Source organism: Lithobates pipiens, unplaced genomic scaffold (assembly GCF_037356315.1).
Source record: "Lithobates pipiens isolate NorthernLeopardFrog02 unplaced genomic scaffold, aLitPip1_a1.2 Scaffold_23, whole genome shotgun sequence".
In the NCBI taxonomy this organism is placed as follows: domain Eukaryota; kingdom Metazoa; phylum Chordata; class Amphibia; order Anura; family Ranidae; genus Lithobates; species Lithobates pipiens.
The window spans coordinates 53694656-53714576 of NW_027507785.1; the positions used below are offsets into that span (position 1 = coordinate 53694656).

General features: G+C 46.4%; 1 protein-coding gene across 1 annotated transcript in view; it reads left to right on the forward strand.

Annotated features, from left to right (window-relative positions):
- The first annotated feature begins 15782 nt into the window (after positions 1 to 15782).
- The window catches only part of LOC143927525 (NUAK family SNF1-like kinase 1), a 65633-nt gene continuing 61494 nt past the window's right edge, over positions 15783 to 19921 (forward strand). The window contains exon 1 of the mRNA XM_077451630.1: positions 15783 to 16538. Coding sequence (XP_077307756.1) covers positions 16248 to 16538 — 291 coding nt within the window. The 5' untranslated portion in view covers positions 15783 to 16247. The remainder of the gene's footprint in view (positions 16539 to 19921) is intronic.

Consider the following 19921-nt stretch of genomic DNA (forward strand, 5'->3'; position numbering starts at 1 on the left):
ACTCTTGCTGATAGGTGTCCCTCATTCCCATCTCAGAAAGTTGGGAGGTATGTAAGAAGATGTCGGAGGATCTAACTGTACCGCGCGTCCTAAATTCTGAAATATCAGATTAGAGAGGAATGACCCTTTAAACTTGAACGATATTTGGAAATCCCCATTTTAAATCTCTATGAATTCCTTACATTCCGTAGTTCAAATTCCGGCTCCTTCCCTGAAGACAGAATCAATCACGTTGCCGCTACCGGAACGTTGATGTTCATATTGTAAATTCCCAAATAACCTCACAATGTACAGAGGCAGAGAATTGGCATAGAGCTGCATCTACTCATCAGCGGACAAATTATTCTTTACTGAAAAATGTTACAGTCGATGGAAACCCTGAGGGCCCATTCACACCACATTGTTCATAATACCCACATGCCAGGGTGCCAGGGGTAACCCTAGACTCTGAACTGTCCTTTTCAGGCCCACATCCAATCCCTGTCCAAACCATGGCGCCTCAACCTCCGCAACATCTCCAGAATACGCCCCCTTTTTAACCAATGACACCACCAAGCTTCTACTTCACTCCCTGGTCATCTCTCGCCTCGACTACTGCAACTCCCTGCTCATTGGATTACCTTTACATAGGCTCCTCCCCCTTCAGTCCATCACGAATGCCGCTGCAAGACTCATCCACCTTACCAACCATTCAGTGTCCTCCACCCCTCTCTGCCAATCTCTCCACTGGCTTCCACTCACCCAACGAATAAAATTCAAAAGTACTAACAATAATGTTACAGCCTTATTCTAAAATGGATTAAAGCGGAGGTCCACCCTAAAATGGACCTTCCGCTCATTGGAATCCTCCCCCCCTCTGGCGCCACAATTGGCACCTTTCAGGGGGGAGGGGGGGTGCAGGTACCTGTACAGTACAGGTATCTGCACCCACTTCCGGCGTAGATTCTGCAGAAGCTACGCCCCTTTCTGCAGAATCTACGCCCCTTTCCGAAAGTCCCCCGCTGCCTGCTTGGAAACACACGGATCCCAGAGACAGCGGGGACCATCCTTATTGCGCAGCGCAACTCGCGCATGCGCAGTAGGGACCCGGGAAATGAAGCCGAAAGGCTCCACTTCCTGATTCCCATACCCAAGATGGCGGCGGCAGCACCCAAGAGACGATCGAGAGATCGGCTTCGGGTGACGACATCGCGGGCGCGCTGGGCGGGTAAGTGTCACTATTTTAAAAGTCAGCAGCTGCAGTATTTGTAGCTGCTGGCTTTAAAAAAAAAAAAAAAAAAAAAAACGGCGGACTCCCAGCGGACTCCCGCTTTAAATTCATTATTTTCCTCAAAATTCTACAAACAATACCCCATATTGACAATGTGAAAGAAGTTTGTTTGAAATCTTAGCAAGTGTAGCACTAACCCACCGAAGGAGCTGCTGGTTATTTTTGGGCTTACCGTTACCTTTCATTCTCCTTCATCGCATCTAGGGGATGTCCCGTGGTAGATGGCCCAGTAACTTGAGACTGACAATAGATCCACTTGAATGGATTTTATTTGCTAAAACTCGAACCATTGAACAGTCTTAACTTGGGATCAGAGGGTTGGGAAGGAAGTTCAGGTTCTCTCAATGTCAAAGCCCAAAAACGCTAAAGAACTTGCTCACTTTGACTGCATCCAGAGAATAGCCATTCGCAACTATATGAACACTCAGGTTGGACAGTCCTTCTCTCACAGGGCCTAGCAGCCAACAAGGTGCTTACTCAGGAACAAAGTCTTTATCACTGACGTTGTTGTAGAACACGTAGGGAAACTAAGCTGTAGAACACTTGTAGGATACCTGGATCTTTCAGCCAGCTTGGCCATATCCACAAGACCGGATTCTCTCGGTTACTTCAGCCCTTCCAGGCTTTTGTTAAGAAAACCAACCCGTACATGGTGTTCTTCTAAAGAGTCCTCCCCTGGAATGCTCAAAGTTCAATGGGTCTCTCCCGAACAGGAGACAGCACCCATCCACCTTGGAATCCTTCCTTAGTTCCCTTGCCTTGGGCTAGCCAGCTCAGAGGCATTAAAGTCGGGTGGATCCGCACCCAAGGCCATAGCCTTCCTGGGGGCTGGTCAGGAGGACCAGGACCATGTAATCAGCACAGCATACTGGACCGGAACCCCCCGAACCACGCGATGTCCGCATCTTAAATACCCTCTCTCAGAGGGCACAGCGAGAGGGCCACTCCCACTGACCTGACTCTGAGAGAGAGTAAATTAAATGCCCAACCAGACCATAGTTCCACGCCTGCCACCAGAAACAGCGCCCCCCTGTGACCAGGCTGAACATCTCACAGCCCAGTCAGACTGACACAGAAGTCAAATTTAGTCAAATAGACCCAAACCAAACTGTAGTTTGGGTAAAGTAAAATTTTTAAAAACACTTAGCGCGTGCTCTTCAGGAGCCCGCCGATACACACGTTTATTAAAAATTTAAAAAAACGAAAAAATCCCATGTACATAAGTATTCACAGCCTTTGCCGTGACACTCAAAATTGAGCTCAGGTGCCTCCTGTTTCCACTGATCATCCTTGAGATTTTTCTACAACTTGATTGGAGCCCACCTGTGGTAAATTCAGTTGATTGGACATGATTTGGAAAGGCACACACTTGTCTATATATAAGGTCCCACTGTTTACAGTGCATGTCAGAGCACAAACCAAGCCATGAAGTCCAAGGAATTGTCTGTAGACCTTTGAGACGGGATTGTATGGAGGCACAGATCGGGGGAAGGGTACAGAAAAAGTTCTACAGCATTGAAAGTCCCAATGAGCACAGTGGCCCCCATCATCTGTAAATGGAAGAAGTTTGGAACCACCAGGACTCTTCCTAGAGTGGGCCACCTGGCCAAACTGAGTAATCGGGGGAGAAGGGCCTTAGTCAGGGAGGTGACCAAGAACCCGATGATGGTCACTCTGACAGAGCTCCAGTGTTTCTCCGTGAAGAGGGGAGAACCTTCCAGAAGAACAACCATCTCTGCAGCACTCCACCAATCAGGCCCGTATGGTAGCGTGGCCAGATGGAAGCCACTCCTCAGTAAAAGGCACATGACAGCTGCCTGGAATTTGCCAAAAGGCATCCGAGGGACTCTCAGACCATGAGAAACAAAATTCTCTGGTCTGATGAAACAAAGATTGAACTCTTTGGCCTGATCGGCAATGTCATGTCTGGAGGAAACCAGACACTGCTCGTCACCTGGCCAATACCATCCCTACAGTGAAGCATGGTGGAGGCAGCATCATGCTGTGGGGATGTTTTTCAGCGGCAAAAACTGGGAGACTAGTCAGGATCGAGGGAAAGATGAATGCAGCAATGTACAGGAGACATCCTTTATGAAAACCTGCTCCAGAGCTCTCTGGACCTCAGACCGGGGGAAAGGTTCATCTTCCAACAAGACAATGACCCTAAGCACACAGCCAAGATAACAAAGGAGTGGCTACGGGACAACTCTGTGAATGTCCTTGAGTGGCCCAGCCGGAGCCCAGACTTGAACCCGATTGAACATCTATGGAGAGATCTGAAAATGGCTGTGCACCGACTCTCCCCATCCAACCTGATGGAGCTTGAGAGGTGCTGCAAAGAAGAGAAATTGCCCAAAAATCGATGTGTCAAAATGACTTGAGACTGTAATTGGTGGCAAAGGAGCTTCACCAAAGTATTGAGCAAACGCTGTCAATACTTATGTACATGGGATATTTTTCATTTTTTATTTTTAATAAATTTGGAAAGATTTCAAACAAACTTCTTTCATGTAGTTAATATGGGGTATTGCTTGTAGAATTTTGAGGACAATAATAAATGTAATCCATTTTGGAATAAGGCTGTAATATAACAAAATGTGGAAAAAGTGAAGTGCTGTGAATACTTTCCTGATGCACTGTAACCCCAGCTACATCACTAGCCTAGTCTCAAAATACTAACCATGCCGCTCTCTTCAGTCCTCCCAAGACCTCCTGCTCTCTAGCTCCCTTGTCACCTCCTCCCTTGCTCACCTCCAGGATTTCTCCAGAGTTTCTCACATTCTTTGGAACTCCCTACCCCAATCTGTTCACCTCCCCTAATCTATCCATCTTTAGACAATCCCTGAAACACTTCTCTTTAACCCGCCGTCGTTATACGTCGGTACTTTTAAGAGGGATATTGGCTAGTTACCATGACCCCGGTATCCTCTTCTTCAGCGGGCAGTCTGCTTTCAGATAAAAGCGGTCTCTGCGGCAGATTCGCCGCAAGATCACTTTTATCAGCGGCTGGAGAGGGCCCCTCCCGCCACACTCCAGTTCCCTCCGCCACTTACCGGAGCCGTCGGTAGTGGCGGAGGTGATCGGGCCTTCTTCCGTATGTGGTATGGAGATGAGTGAGCAGAAGGGCTGTGCATTGCCCTTTAAGAGGCGGCTTGCGGGCGCACGCAGACCAGGAGCTCCGTGAACGTGATCCGTGAATTATTAAAAATGCCATAAAACTATCCCCTATTTTGTAGACGCTTTAACTTTTGCGCAAACCAATCAATAAATGCTTATTGCCAATTTTTTTACAAAAAGTATGTAGAGGAATACTTATTGGCCTAAACTGAGGAAAAATCATGTTTTTTTTATATATATATATATATATATATTTTTTTTTTTGGGGATATTTATTATAGCAAAAGTAAAAAAAGAAGGAAGAAGTAGAAGAAGGCAGAAGAAGAAGGTGACAGCAACAAGACCGGGCCAACGCTAGTAAAAGAGCTGCAAAAAGATAGCGGAGGCCCGGCAAGAGGAACCGAAGAGCTGAACAAGACCCCCGAAGTCAGAAGAAGACCACCGGATGGCGGCGACGAAGGAGAAAGCCGGGCTCCTCCGCTAGTAAAAGAGCTAGCGGTAAAAGAGCAGAAGATAGCGGAGGAGTCCGGCGAGAAGACCCATGAAGATGGAAGAAGACCCCTGGAGCTGTCTAATAAAGTATTTTAAAGACCTGTGTTTTTTTATTTTTTATTAACACTTTTTCCCCCTCATTCACATAGGGTGGGGGGCCGGAATCTGGGGGCCCCTTATTAAAAGGGGCTCCCGGATTCTGATAAGCCCCCCGCCCGCAGACCCCAACAACCAACGGCCAGGGTTGTCGGAAGGAGGCCCTTGTCCTTATCAACATGGGGACAAGGTGCTTTGGGGTGGGGTGGGGAGGGGAGCGCATGACACTGCATGGACACAGTGCATGGACACAGTGATCCGCAGGTCACTGCATGGACACAGTGATCCGTGTTTTGGATTAGCAGGAACACATATCACAGTGTCCATGCCTGACAGCGCGAAGTAGACAAGGTAAACAAGGCAGACTGACGTTCTATCTCTGTGGGGAGCGATCGCAGGTGGCCAGCGGACATTGCATCCACCAGGCCCGCCGATTGGCTCCCCCTGTGGCCAATCAGCACGCACATGTATGTGATTTTGCGCAATAGAGCCGACCTGCCGCAGCACATATGTGGTAGGCTGTTGGCAACTGGTTAACTGTGGGAAGACAGAGATCTGTGTTCCTGCTTATTATTATTATTATACAGGTTTTATATAGCGAGAACAGTTTGCACAGCGCTTTACAACATGAGGGCAGACACTACAGTTACATTACAATTCGGTACAAGAGGAATCAGAGGGCCTTGCTCGTTAGAGCTTACAATCTAAAAAGGAAGGGGCAATTGATACAAAAGGTAATAGCTGTGGGGGGATGAGCTGATGGAGGATGATGGAGGAAGTAAAACAGTGCTTAGCAGAAACACAGGGTCTCTGTCTTCCCTACTAACAGAACGGCGCTCTGCCTTGTTTACATAGGCAGATTGTCGTTCTGCCATGGAACGATCGGCGGGTTCCCGGGTGTCCAATCACAGTGGGTCGCTGGGGCGTGCGTGCCGCAGACCCAGGAAGTGCAGAATCACGTACCTGTACACAATCCTGCGCAGAAGAGCCGCTGCCCCGCAGTAAATGTACGTGGGGTGGTCGGCAAAAGGTTGAATACCACCAAAAGAAAGCTTTATCTGTCTCAAAAAAAAAAATGTATGTAATTTGTGTACATTGTTACATGACTGCGCATTTGTCATTGAAAGTGCGACAGCGCTGAAAGCTGAAAATTGGCCTGGGCAGGAATGGGGTGAAAGTGGCCAATAGGCAAGTGGTTAATAAGAATTTAGTGATCGGATTTACATTTCCTAAAACTTTGAGGACAGGTCTGCATGCGTTCGTCTTGACTCTGGAAGCCCCGATCGGGAACAGCTGTCTTGTGTGGCTACAATAGGCACTTTCTTCTATAGTGAGAAAGGGATTTGGAATTCCATTTAAAGCCCCGGGGCTACAGACAGTGTTTTGCACCCAGCTGTGTGACTCAATAGGCACCTCGCTCAGCCGCTCCCTGACTCACCTTTTATCTCTGCGGCCCACAGCTGTCCACATATCGCAGACACGCAGACATGCAACAAAGCTCGACACAAAAGAGAGAAGAGAAGGTATTTGCGGTTAAAAAATTCCCCCAACAGGTCCCAGAATTATCCGCAACATTAGCGGGAATTAATTCTCCCATCCGAGACCTAAATGGTTGTAATTGTTGAAGGCCTCGTTAACAATGGAATGGGAATTTACACAATTGGGGGGGGTAGGCTCGGATGCATTTTTTTTGTCCGCAGAAGCAATGCAGTGACTTCATACTTTGTATATCTTCCTATTGGCTGTGTTTAGGCTGAAAGCACATTTCATTCATTCTGTATGTTATGAAACGTTTTGTTCGTCTTGTACATAACAGGGTGCATACCAACATTCCGTGTTTGAAGTGAAAACATTCCGTGCACATTTCTTTAGCATTAGAGGTGGGAAATGGTGTTTGGTGGGCCATAGATGGACAGATTGTCCTCCAAAACACAATTTTGTTTTGCTCATGCGGAATACAGTGGAACCTTGGATTACGAGTATAATCCGTCCCAGGAGAATGCTTGTAATCCAAAGCACTCGCATATCAAAGCGAGTTTCCCCATAGAAGTCAATGGAAACGAAGATAATTCACTTCCGCATTGACTTCTATTGCATGCAATATCGCATTTGGCCAGAGGTGGGGGGGGGGCGCCGGAGAGCCTCGGAAATACACAGGGACAGCTTGGCTGAACACGGAAATGCTTGTAATCCAAAGCACAAAGCGAGTTTCCCCATAGGAGTCAATGGAAACAAAGATAATTTGTTCCGCATTGGCTTCTATTGCATGCAATACCGCATGTGGCCAGAGGTGGGAGCGGGCACTGGAGAGCCTCGAAAATACACAGGGACAGCTTGGCTGAACTTGGAAATGCTTGTAATCCAAAGCACAAAGCGAGTTTCCCCATAGAAGTCAATGGAAACGAAGATAATTCACTTCCGCATTGACTTCTATTGCATGCAGTAAAGCATGTAGCCAGAGGTGGGGGGGGGGGGCGCCAGAGAGCCTCGGAAATACACGGGGACAGCTTGACTGAACTCGGAAATGCTTGTAATCCAAAGCACTCGCATATCAAAGCGAGTTTCCCCATAGAAGTCAATGGAAACAAAGATAATTTGTTCCGCATTGGCTTCTATTGCATGCAATACCGCATGTGGCCAGAGGTGGGGGGGGCACTGGAGAGCCTTGAAAATACACGGGGACAGCTCAGCTGAACTCAGAAAGCCTTGGAAAGGCTCAGAAACACTCAGGAACAAAGTATTTCCGAGTATTTATTTTTTTTTTTTACCATTTTATTTTATTTATTTACAAATAAATTTTTTATTATTTTTTTTTTACAATTTCTTAGGACCCCCATTCATTTTGTATGGCATAAATAGCACCAAAATGGTGCAGGACCCCCTGAATCAGACCCATGCAATCCGATTCTGGCAAATTGCACTGCATTATGGGAGCTGTCTTGGAGGTGTTGCTCATTTAACATTGACACCTACAGCAGATCGCATGAACGCCATTCAACTTCAATGCAGATGCATCACATCAGTGTGAAACTAGGTTGAGACAGAGAAAGGACTTGTTTTTCCAGCACATCCCTCATATGTTCGATTGCTTTGAGATCTGGAGAATTTGGAGGCCAAGCCAACACCTCACACTCTCTATTTTGTCCCTCAAAGCCTTCATGATCTCTTTTTGCAGTGTGGCAGGGCACATTATCCTGCTGAAATAGGCCACTGCCATTAGGAGATACTGTTTCCATGAAGGTATGTACTTGCTCAGCAACAATGTGTAGGTAGGTTTTACGTGTCAAGTAACATCCACATGAATGGCAGGACCCAAGGTTTCCCAGCAGAACATTCCCCAAAGCATCACACCGGCTTCTCTTCTCCCCATAATGCATCCTGGTGCCATCTCTTCCACAGGTAGGTCGCGAACCCGGCCATCCTGATGATGAAAAGAAAACGTGATTCGTCGGGTCAGACCACCTTCTTCCATTGCTCCGTGCTCCAGAGTCTCACGTAACCATTGTAGGTGGTTTTGGCTGTAAACACGGCTCAGCATGGCCACCCTGACTGGTCTGCGGCTACTCAGCCCCGTACACATATAGCACTACCCTTGCAGGGATTGCAGATGACTGGGTTCCCCACTCCTGCACAGCCAGGCAGCAAGCATTTTCCACACTTTCTCCAGACACAAGGGACAGTCTTGAGCTTGGTTTTTGTTGTTTTATTAGGGGTAATAACTTGGATGGAATAGGAATTATGGGATGCCCAGCTTGACTGAAACAAATAACCAGGAGTATCTCCCACTCCACTGTAGACACTGATCCCAGTTCTACTGCCTGCAGGACTACTAGCCCAGCTGACTGCTTCTCCACTAGGCCACCCAGCTGCTCCGAAGATCTCCTAGAGCAGTGATGGCGAACCTTGGCACCCCAGATGTTTTGGAACTACATTTCCCATGATGCTCATCTACACTGCAGCATCATGGGAAGTGTAGTTCCAAAACATCTGGGGTGCCAAGGTTCGACATCGCTGTCCTAGAGCAAGGGATAGATATGGCTAAGCACAACGATGTCCTCCAGAAAGGCTTGCTACATGTGGCAATCTCTCCCCTGAATTCCTTTCAAACTGTACTGCTGTTAGGATCCTCCCAAGCCAGCCCGAGCTCCAGCCTGGAGGGAGAGCCCACCCAGACTTAGGGGTTCCCTCCTAAGCCACTGACAGTCTCCTCAGCACTCCATCTTCCTCCTCGACTCCTCTGCTGTCTTGACTCATCCATATTTAAATGCTAGTTCAGCCACCGAGCCAAGCCCCCCCTAAGTATGCAGATCAACCCTCCTGGCCTCCGCCCTCTAGCTTCTAGAAGTTTCTCCAAACTTCCAGAACCGGGGGGGGGGGAGCACAAGAAACCTGCCTTTGTGAGTCATCCAACCTGACCTGCAGTAAACCCTGACCCAGATTCCAAACTTACACTTACCATGAGTCACACAGCCTAATCCTTCAGTACAGACTCCCCCAGTCTTCCCCCCAAGTACAGATCCTCCCTTCCAGCCTAACCCTTCAGTACAGACCCATCTAGTACAGATGCCCTCAGTACAGACCTCCCCCCAGCCTAACCCCTTAGTACAGACCCCCTCTAGTATAGAATTTCTCTTTCCAGCCTAACCCTTCAGTACAGTCCCCTAAAGTACAGATGCCCCCAGGTCAGACCCTGTGGGGGGGGTTAGGCTAACCATTCAGCACACAACCCCCTCTCATTCTAACCCCACTGTCCAGACCCCTCCGTGTGACCCCCGTCTCCAAACCAGCACCTCAGTACAGACCTCCATACCCATCCTCACACCTCAGTACAGACTAGACATGTGCGATTAGTTTCGTACGAAACTAAAATTTGTACGAATTTCCAGAAATTCGTACATTCGTATGAATCCGAAATACGAATTGTTATGCATACAAATTCCGTACGAAATACGAAATTTCGATTACGGATTTCGGATCCAAATTCATAACGAAAATTTGTAAATTAACGAAAAGTTAACAAGCCTAAAAGTTAAAAACCCAGGAAGTCAGCACAGGGATGGTGGGAACCCCTCATAATGATAAATTCATCATAACGAAAATTTGTAATTGTTACGAAAAGTTAATGAACCTAAAAGTTAAAACCCCAGGAAGTCAGCACAGCACAGGGATGGTGGGAACCCCTCATAATGGGCACAGCGGGTGTACAGACCTGAGAACTCAGCTCAGGGATGGTGGGAACCCTATGGGAATTTCTATGCTTACGAATTTCATACGAAATTTTGTTAACGAATTTCGGAATTGCGGATCCAAATTAACAGAAACATGACTGGTGTTTTGTTCACCAATCAGAGGAAGTCAGCACAGCACAGGGATGGTGGGAACCCCTCATAATGGGCACAGTGGGTGTACACTCAGACCGAGGAAATCAGCACAGGGATGGTGGGAACCACTCATAATGGACAGCAGGTGTACAGACCTAGGAACTCAGCACAGGGATGGTGGGAACCCTATGGGAATTTCTATGCTTTCGAATTTCATACAAAATACAAAATTTAGTTAACGAATTTCGGATCCAAATTAACAGAAACATGACTGGTGATGAATCAGAAATACACATTTTTATGCATACGAATTCCGCACGAGATGCAAAATTTTGATTACGGATTTCGGATCCAAATTCATAACGAAAATTCGTAAATTAACGAAAAGTTAACAAGCCTAAAAAGTAAAAAACCCAGGAAGTCAGCACAGCACAGGGATGGTGGGAACCCCTCATAATGATAAATTCATCATAATGAAAATTTGTAATTGTTACGAAAAGTTAATGAACCTAAAAGTTAAAACCCCAGGAACTCAGCACAGGGATGGTGGGAACCCCTCATAGTGGACACACAGCAGGTGTACAGACCTGAGAACTCAGCACAGGGATGGTGGGAACCCTATGGGAATTTCTATGCTTTCGAATTTCATACAAAATACGAAATTTTGTTAATGAATTTCAGATTCAAATTAACAGAAACATGACTGGTGTTTTGTTCACCAATCAGAGGAAGTCAGCACAGCACCGGGATGGTGGGAGCCCCTCATAATGATAAATTCATCATAACGAACTTTCGTTATTTTAACGAAAAGTTCACGATTCTAACGAAAATTCGTATTTCGTACGAATCCGAATTGAATTTCGTACACGAATTACGAAATAAGATTTTTTTTTTCGTACGGGACGAAACGGAACAAAACACATTTTTGGACGGTGCCCATGTCTAGTACAGACCTCCCCTGTACACACTAACCCCACTAGCACACTACAGGGTGCTACACACAACAAACTGTGAGGAGCATTTTGTTTCTGCTTTCAACGCATGAACTTCTGGGACAACATGTTCACTTGCTCTCTAAGCCCTTGTACACACGGTCAGACATTCCGACAACAAAATCCGTCGGATTTTTTCCGAAACTGGTATTGCATACACACAGTGGGACAAAGTTGTCGGAAAATCCGATCGTTCGTAACATGATGACGTTATTTCGTTACGACGGGACTACGTTCAGGCTAGTAGCCAATAGCTTTGGTCTAGGAATTTGATCTGAGCATGCGTGGCCCTTTGTCCGATCGGAATTCTCTACAAACGATCGGACAAAATCTGATCGGATCATGTTGTCGGAAAGTTTTATAGCCCAGCTCTAAAACTTTGTCGGTCGGATATTCCGACGGAAACAGTCCGATGGAGCCCACACATGTTCAGATTATCCGACAACACAATCCGATCGGACATTGTCCGACCGTGTGTACAGGGGCTTATATATCCCACACACTTTCAGATGCCGTTGCAGTGAGATAATCAATATTATTCACTTCACCGGTCAGTGGTCATAAAGTTATGGCTGATCAATGTATATAGAAAAGACAGATGAGCAGAAGAAAGCTGCTGGTTTTGCGATTACCAGGTACCGGAAAGATTTATTATTGCTCCTGCTGCTTTCAATGAGTCAGGACTATTCTGGGCTTTTCCGACAGGACATTTTCATTCGTCACGAATCTGGATAATCCTGAAATGTTGCGGCTAATTAATCGCGTATTGCGATTCCTGGAAATATCCAAGACATCGGGATCCAGCTCATCCCATTCTAATACATCTCCCAGATCGAGCTCCATATGTGGCCCAGCCTGCCGGCCAGGACCGGTCTGATCCACATATTGTACGGGGATGAGTAAGGAGGACGTTGCATAAGGCGACAGAGTCAGAGATATATTTGACCCAGACTGTTTACAGCCAAATAGTTGTGCTCTTGATAACCGGCTGCAGTCACCCTATCCGGTTCATTACATTGGCCATGAATGGAAAGGGCTTGGGAATGTCTTCTAATCACAAATATGTCAACCGATGTTAATTACGGCGGATCCGGCGAGTTTATGGTGAGCTCTCTGCGCTCGGTTGCCGCTGATGAAAGTTTGCAGTGTTGTTTTTATGAGTTTTTAATGACTGTGATGTGTTTGGAAAGACATGATCTATTACATTGTACTGTACTTGGAATAATAAAGGGGGTGACAATGATAAACTTCCCACCAACATTATAGAAACAAGACCCTGTAAAGGGCTCCTGCTCAAATCAGTGTTTAGGGCCCATTCAGACTATTGCGGCGTGTTAACGTTTTTTGTTTTTTTTTCATGCCTTCGTGCAAATCGCTTTTGGGGTGACCGCTTGCAGTGACTTTCATTTTCAATAGCACCCCTAAGGCAAAGCACATACCTCCCAACATTTTGAGATGGGAAAGAGGGACACCTACTAGCAAATGTATGTAGGCATAGGACACGCCCCCTGCCACACCCCCTTAAAGGAGAATTAACCCAAAAATAAAGGTTAATTAAATTCACAAGTGTTTTTTTTTTTTACCACTACTATTCCTTTATATTGGCTTTTAAAATGTACAAATGCAGCACTTTAGAATTTGGATGAAAGGTTTAGCACTGGGAAACACTTTCTGAAAGATAAAAAGTGCATTTTATATACAACTATATAGATCAGACCAAAATGAGGGACAGAGGGACTTCGTTCCAAATCAGGGACAGTCCCTCCAAATCAGGTACAGTTGGGAACTATGATAGCGCTCCATTGTAGGTGTCAGTGGGAGGAATAGTGCCCCGTTGTTGGTGTCAGTGGGAGGAATAGTGCCCCATTGTTGGTGTCAGTGGGAGGAATAGTGCCCCATTGTAGGTGTCAGTGGGAGGAATAGTACCCCATTGTTGGTGTCAGTGGGAGGAATAGTGCCCCATTGTAGGTGTCAGTGGGAGGAATAATGCATCAGGTGCCAGATAAAGGCAAGCAAAGGGCCACATCCGGCCTCGGGGCCACAATTTGGAGACCTCTCTATATAGATCAGACTAAAACGAGGGACTAATGAGGAAAAAAGAGGGACAGGGGGACATTGTTCCAAATCAGAGACAGTCCCCCCAAATCAGGGACAGTTGGGAGGTATGCAAAGCATAAGTTTTGCAAAGCACTGCCATGCATGCAAAAGCACCACAGTATGTTGTGGCAAAAATTCTGGGACATTTTCAGTGGTGTACTGTGGGGGTGTGGATCTGGAGGGTGTACTCTGCGAGTGCCAGCCTGACATTTTTTTTTTTATAGTTGCGTAGTAAATCTAAAAAGACCCAGGTCCATCCAGTTCAACTCACAAGGAAGAGAAAAAACTTCAAAAAGCAGCGCTGTAGTTCTAGTATCATGCACATTGCAGTGCTGCTTCTGCATGTCAGACAGTGGCAGTTGAGAGCCAAGGAAAGGCTCCTCCTTGGCTCCAATCACATGTCACAACTGAGGGGAGGACTTCCCTCAATGGGAACTGCTGCTGCATCTGCATCGAAGGGGTGTCTGGACTGGGCATTGAAGGGGTGTCTGGACTGGGCATTGAAGGGGTGTCTGGACTGGGCATTGAAGGGGTGTCTGGACTGGGCATTGAAGGGGTGTCTGGACTGGGCATTGAAGGGGTGTCTGGACTGGGCATTGAAGGGGTGTCTCTATCAAGGTTTGTCTGTATGGAGGAGGTCTATACTGGGAGGTTGGGCTGGAAGGGGGGACTGTACTGAGGGGGGTCTGTACTAAGGGGTAAGGATGAGAGGGAAGGGGGTCTGAACTGAGAGGTCTGTACTGAGGGGTTAAGCTGACCACAACCAAATCGAAATTCGGTCAGTTCAGCAGAAATCAGCCCAACTGCGATCCATCTATGGGCAGGCTGGTTGTACTAAAGTCGATCTATCGATCGACTTCAGTGTAACCAGCCTATCTGTTTTTATTCTTACGATTACTGCCATGATCACCGGTGATTGAAGGAAAGAACATTGCATTATCTATGGCCCACCTTAGGCTGAGAAGGGGGACTGTACGGGGGTGGGAAGTTCTGTACTGGGGAGGTCTGTACTGAGGGGTTAGGATGGGTATGGTGGTCTGTACAGAAGTTCTGGCTTGGGGAGCTTGGGGAAGGGGTCATATGGGGGGGGGGGGGTTCTATACAGAGGAATTAGAATGAGAGGGAGGTCTGTACTGAATTGGTAGGCTGGGGGGGGGGGTCCACACTGGGGGCATTTGTACTGGGGGGGGGTCTGTATTGAAAGGTTAGGCTGGGAAGGGGAAATCTGTACTAGGGGGTCTGTACTGAGGGGTTAGGCTGGGGGGAGGTCTGTACTGAGGGCATATGTACTGAATAGTTAGGCTGGAAGGGAGGATCTGTACTTGGGGGAAGGATTGGGAGGGTCTCTACTGAAGGATTAGGCTGTAAGGGTGATCTGTACTGGGATTGGGGGGGGGGGTCTGTGCTTGGGGGTCAGGCTGGAGGGGAAATCTGCACTGAGGGCATCTTTACTGCAGGGGGGGGGGGGTGGCTCTGTACTGAAGGATTAGACTGGAGGAAGGGGGATCGGTATGGGGGGGGGGGGGGTCTGTGTTTGGGGGTTAGGCTTGGGGGGAAATCTGCACTGAGGGCATCTTTACTGGGGGGGGGGGGGGTGTATCTGTACTGATGGATTAGACTGGAGGAAGGGGGATCGGTACTGGTGGGGGTTTTTTACTGGAGTACTAGGCTGTAAGAGGGGGGCAAGTCTGGATGGGGGGGGTCTGTACTAGGTGGTTAGGCGGAGAGGGAGGCTCTGTACTTGGAAAGGTCTGTACTCAGGGTGTCTGAACTGAGTGAGGGGTGTGTGTGTGTGTGTGGGGGGGGGGGGAGGGGGGGTTCTGTAACGAGAGGTTAGGCTGGGAGGGGGCATTCAGGTCCAGGTCCTTTGCAGAGTGATTTCCCTTCTACATTGTGGGGTCACTTGCCTGGCACCATCGCCATTCACAAACCGTCTTGTATTTCTTTAATGAATACAAGGCATTCTCTGATTGGACGAGGTCGATATCATGACATCGCCATTCTGTAAATGGTGGCGGTGCTGAGTGAGAGACCCCCTGTGGTCAGTGTGCAGCAGGGCAGTCCCTCAGCACAGGACCCAAAAGATTGCAGCGATCATTGTAGTGTCCCTTCTACTAAACTACTAAAATGATTGCCACCTTCCACAGTCCATCATGTATGAGATATGCATGCTTACAGTAGTTCCAAGCTGGACTAAAATAACTATGCCATAAAGATCATACCTGAAGTTCAGCTTTAAATGAACAATAGTGAGTAAAGACTAACCATGTATCATCACCGGCTGCATAACAACCCCCAGCGGCTCAGGTTTGGGATGTGTCAGTCACTTTGCATTCATCAGACTGCAGCTAAAGCTTTGCCCACTTCCTATGTCTCCTCCTACTCCAACTAGAAGAATGCAAGGCCAGTCTGCAAACTCAGAACTCACAGCAACTTCACACAGCTGACACACAGCCTCTGCTGCTGGAACACCCAACTCCAGCAAGACTGAATAGGAAAGAAGTAGCAATACAATTCATAAAAAAAAGAAAAAGAGCAGCAGCTGGAAGAAGATCTGAAGTCTCTGAGAGCGCAAAAAAAGAGGACGCAAAGAATTCAGACTTCAAAACTTGAAGAAGTTTTGGAAAGTTTTTAAATTAATAATTTTTCTAACACCCAGAAGAGGCAGAAGCTCACCAACTCTTGGGCAATCTGATATCAGCCAACTTAAGTTTGCAGGAAGACGTTTTGCATATTTATTATAATTATTTTAAGTTATTGAACTATTTATTTCCTTAATATGCCTTTTTTGGAAAAACAGCCTTGACAAGTTTGGATAATTATTTGAGTAAAGGCTGTACTACTATCCTACAGACCGGCGCCATGACCGGTGTAACCTGCATCAGGGGAGACGGCTCCTGTGACACGGCCATGTTGTCCAGCAAGGTGGCCAAGGGACATTTGGGTCAGAGAAGAGAGGAGGAGAGGTCCCCGACATGGGACAGGACTGACCCTTGCAGAACCCCAGATTCTGGGCCAGTCAGCAGTTCGGTCCCGGTGAAGAAACACCACCACACGCACAGCATCAAACACCGGTTTCAGCTTTTGGAGACTTTGGGCAGAGGCACCTACGGCAAAGTCAAGAAAGCCATAGACAAAAGTACAGGGATGTTGGTAAGTGTCCATAACGAGTACTTCTAATGTATAGTGTATTGTTGCTGTCTTGAAAACTAATGGTTTCCAGTTTTAAAAAAAGATGTGCAGGGATGCTAATGTTAAGCCAACAAATTGGATGCTGAGATATTCTGCAGGATGATGGCACGGTACATCACCCAATCCGCTTAAGGGTTCCTTCATATCTATGAAAAGACTTCTGTCTTCTGTTACATCAGCCTTTTTCAAGGGGAACCCCCAGAGGAACCCTTGAAACTCTTTTCAGGTCTCGGGGGAACCTCTACTAAAGCCAATTCATTGAGGGTCAGTGGGGAAAAAAATGCCACTTACCTTGATGGCCAGTGGGAACATGACCCTTTGAACTGGTGGCCAGTGAGATGAATACCCCACTTACAATAGTGTTCAGAATGCCACCCTTACACAAAGCTAAAAAAAAAAATCATTGGTGTCATGCAACTGGTTCTGCCAAATGGCATTGGCCCTGGAACTATGCAGGCACCATCAAACAGGAGGACAATTAGCCACAGCTCAAGAATCCCCCCCTAGCAAAGTCTGGATGAACCCTAGAGATCCTCAGAACCTCGGTTGAGAATGGCTAAAAAAACTAAAAAAAATCATTGGTGTCATGCAACTGGCAATGCCAAATGGCATTGGCCCTGGAACTATGCAGGCACCATCAAACAGGAGGACAATTAGCCACAGCTCAAGGACCCCCATAGCAAAGTCTGGATGAACCCTAGAGATCCTCAGAATCTTGGTTGAGAATGGCTGTGTTATATTGTAACATTATATAGTCTCAGCAGGAACCTAATAGTGAATAGTGCATGCTCCAATGGTCTTGGTGACAGATTCCTGTTAAGCTGCTGTTATACAGCTGGTTGGGCAGAGGCCATGCCAGGTTCAAATATTTGCAGGGACATATTTTCAAAACCTGAAACTTTCGCTGGAATTCGGGGACCAACCTTCAAAGTACCGCACATGTTAGCTAATGCTTTGTTATTTCAGTAGTCCTAAAATAAATGCAGTTGGGCAACATTGTCTGTGCAAGCTGCAGGGAGTCTTGTGACTCAGCTGTCAAGTCGTGGGCCGCTGATCCAGACACCCGCTTATCACTGCAGAAACAAAAGTGATCAGTGACTGTATTGATCCTTGTCACCGAAGCCCGGGGACAAATATCTCTCGCAGTCTTGCTTTTTATTAACTCAGAGGTTTGGCCAGAACAGGGGAGTTGTCACAACTTGTCACACATGTTTAAAATGCCTGATGTCTGCTACTATTTATTTATTTCAGATACTTATATAGTGCCGCCAATGTATGCAGCGCTTTACATATAGTATACATCAGTCCCTACTATGAACATACATGTGCAAAGGTTGTAAATGAAAGGTGTTTTTTATTCATAAAGCAGCATCTGCAGGAGGGGACAGACTTTGCCACAAGTATAATGCAATATTTAGAGTTTGATTATATTGTGCAACAATTTGCTGTTCAATGTTCAATGTACAGCCGATAGATGTGGGTGATATAGAAGTTACCCAAGCAAAAAGCATGTTGTTTGCCACAGGGCAACTTTAGCGGGGCTAACTCTTCCTATAGGGTTCATTGTTCCTACAAGCCTCACATTGTCTATTTATATGGTTGCATTGGATGAAAGTGGATATTAGTCCATAGATCTTGACCTATTGACTTGAGTTCAGTGGTGATGTATAGTCTTCAATGCCCCAATGGCTTGAAGCTCAAGCTCCATCCTCATCCCTAACGTTTGATGCTTTTAAATAGGCTTGTTCCTTTGAAGAAAAGCTCCAATCAAGCTCAATCGCCTGCAGACTTTATGCATCTCCTGGGGACTTCTTGATCACGTTTCTCCAAGGTTACCCCAAAATATTAGTCCATAGTCCTTTACCTATTGACTTGAGTTCAGCGGTGATGTATATTACTCAATGTCCCAATGGCTTGAAGCTCAAGCTCCATCCTCATTCCTAACGCTTGATGCTTTTAAATAGGCTTGTTCTTTTGAAGGAATGCTCCAACGGAGCTGAATCTCCTGCAGACTTCATACATCTCCTGGGGGCCCTTAGATCAGGTTCCTCCAAGGTTATCCCAAAATGTTAATCCATAGGTCTTGACCTATTGACTTGAGTTCAGTGGGGATGTATAGTCATCAGTGCCCCAATGGCTTGAAGCTCAAGTTCCATCCTCATCCCTAGCCCTTAATGCTTTTAGATTCCTACTGTATTAAAGTGTATTGTATTTGTATTGTATACCCTCAAGTTTTAAAATGCTGCGTAAACTGTCGGTGCTATATAAATCCTGTACAATAATAATAATAGGCTTGTTCTTTTGAAGCAAAGCGCCAACCAAGCTGAATCTCCTGCAGACTTCATGCATCTCCTGGGGGCTCTTAGATCACGTTCCTCCAAGGTTAACCCCAAAATATTAGTCCATAGTGCTTTACCTATAGACCTGAGTTCAGCGGTGATGTATATTACTCAATGTCCCAATGGCTTGAAGCTCAAGCTCCATCCTCATTCCTAACGCTTGGTGCTTTTAAATAGGCTTGTTCTTTTGAAGGAAAGCTCCAACGGAGCTGAATATCCTGCAGACTTCATATATCTCCTGGGGGCTCTTAGGTCAGGTTCCTCCAAGGTTACCCCAAAATGTTAATCCATAGGTCTTGACCTATTGACTTGAGTTCAGTGGTGATGTTTAGTCTTCAATGCCGCAATGGCTTGAAGCTCAAGCTCCATCCTCATCCCTAACCCTTAATGCTTTTAGATTCCTACTGTATTAAAGTGTATTGTATTTGTACTGTATGCCCTCAAGTTGTAAAGCACTCTGTAAACTGTTGGCGCTATATAAATCCTGTATAATAATAATAATAGTCTTGTTCTTTTGAAGGAAAGCGCCAACCAAGCTGAATCTCCTGCAGACTTCATGCATCTCCTGGGGGCTCTTAGGTCACGTTCCTCCAAGGTTACCCCAAAATATTAATCCATAGGTCTTGACCTATTGACTTGAGTTCAGTGGTGATGTATAGTCCTCAACGACCCAATGGCTTAAAGCTCAAGCTCAATCCTCATCGCTGGTGCTTGATTATTATTATACAGGATTTATGTAGCGCCAACAGTTTGCATAGCATTTTACAACATGATGGCAGACAGTACAGTTACAATACAATTTAATACAGGAGAAATCAGAGGGCCCTGCTCGTTATAGCTTACAATCTAGCTTGACGCTTTTAGAAAGGCTTGGTCTTTTGAAGAAAAGCTCTAACCAAGTTGAATTGCCTGCAATTTTCCTACATTTCCTGGGGACTCTTAGGCCTCATGCACACGAGACGCAGATGAAACCTCTGTTAAAAAAAAGCTGAAACGCGCGTTTAG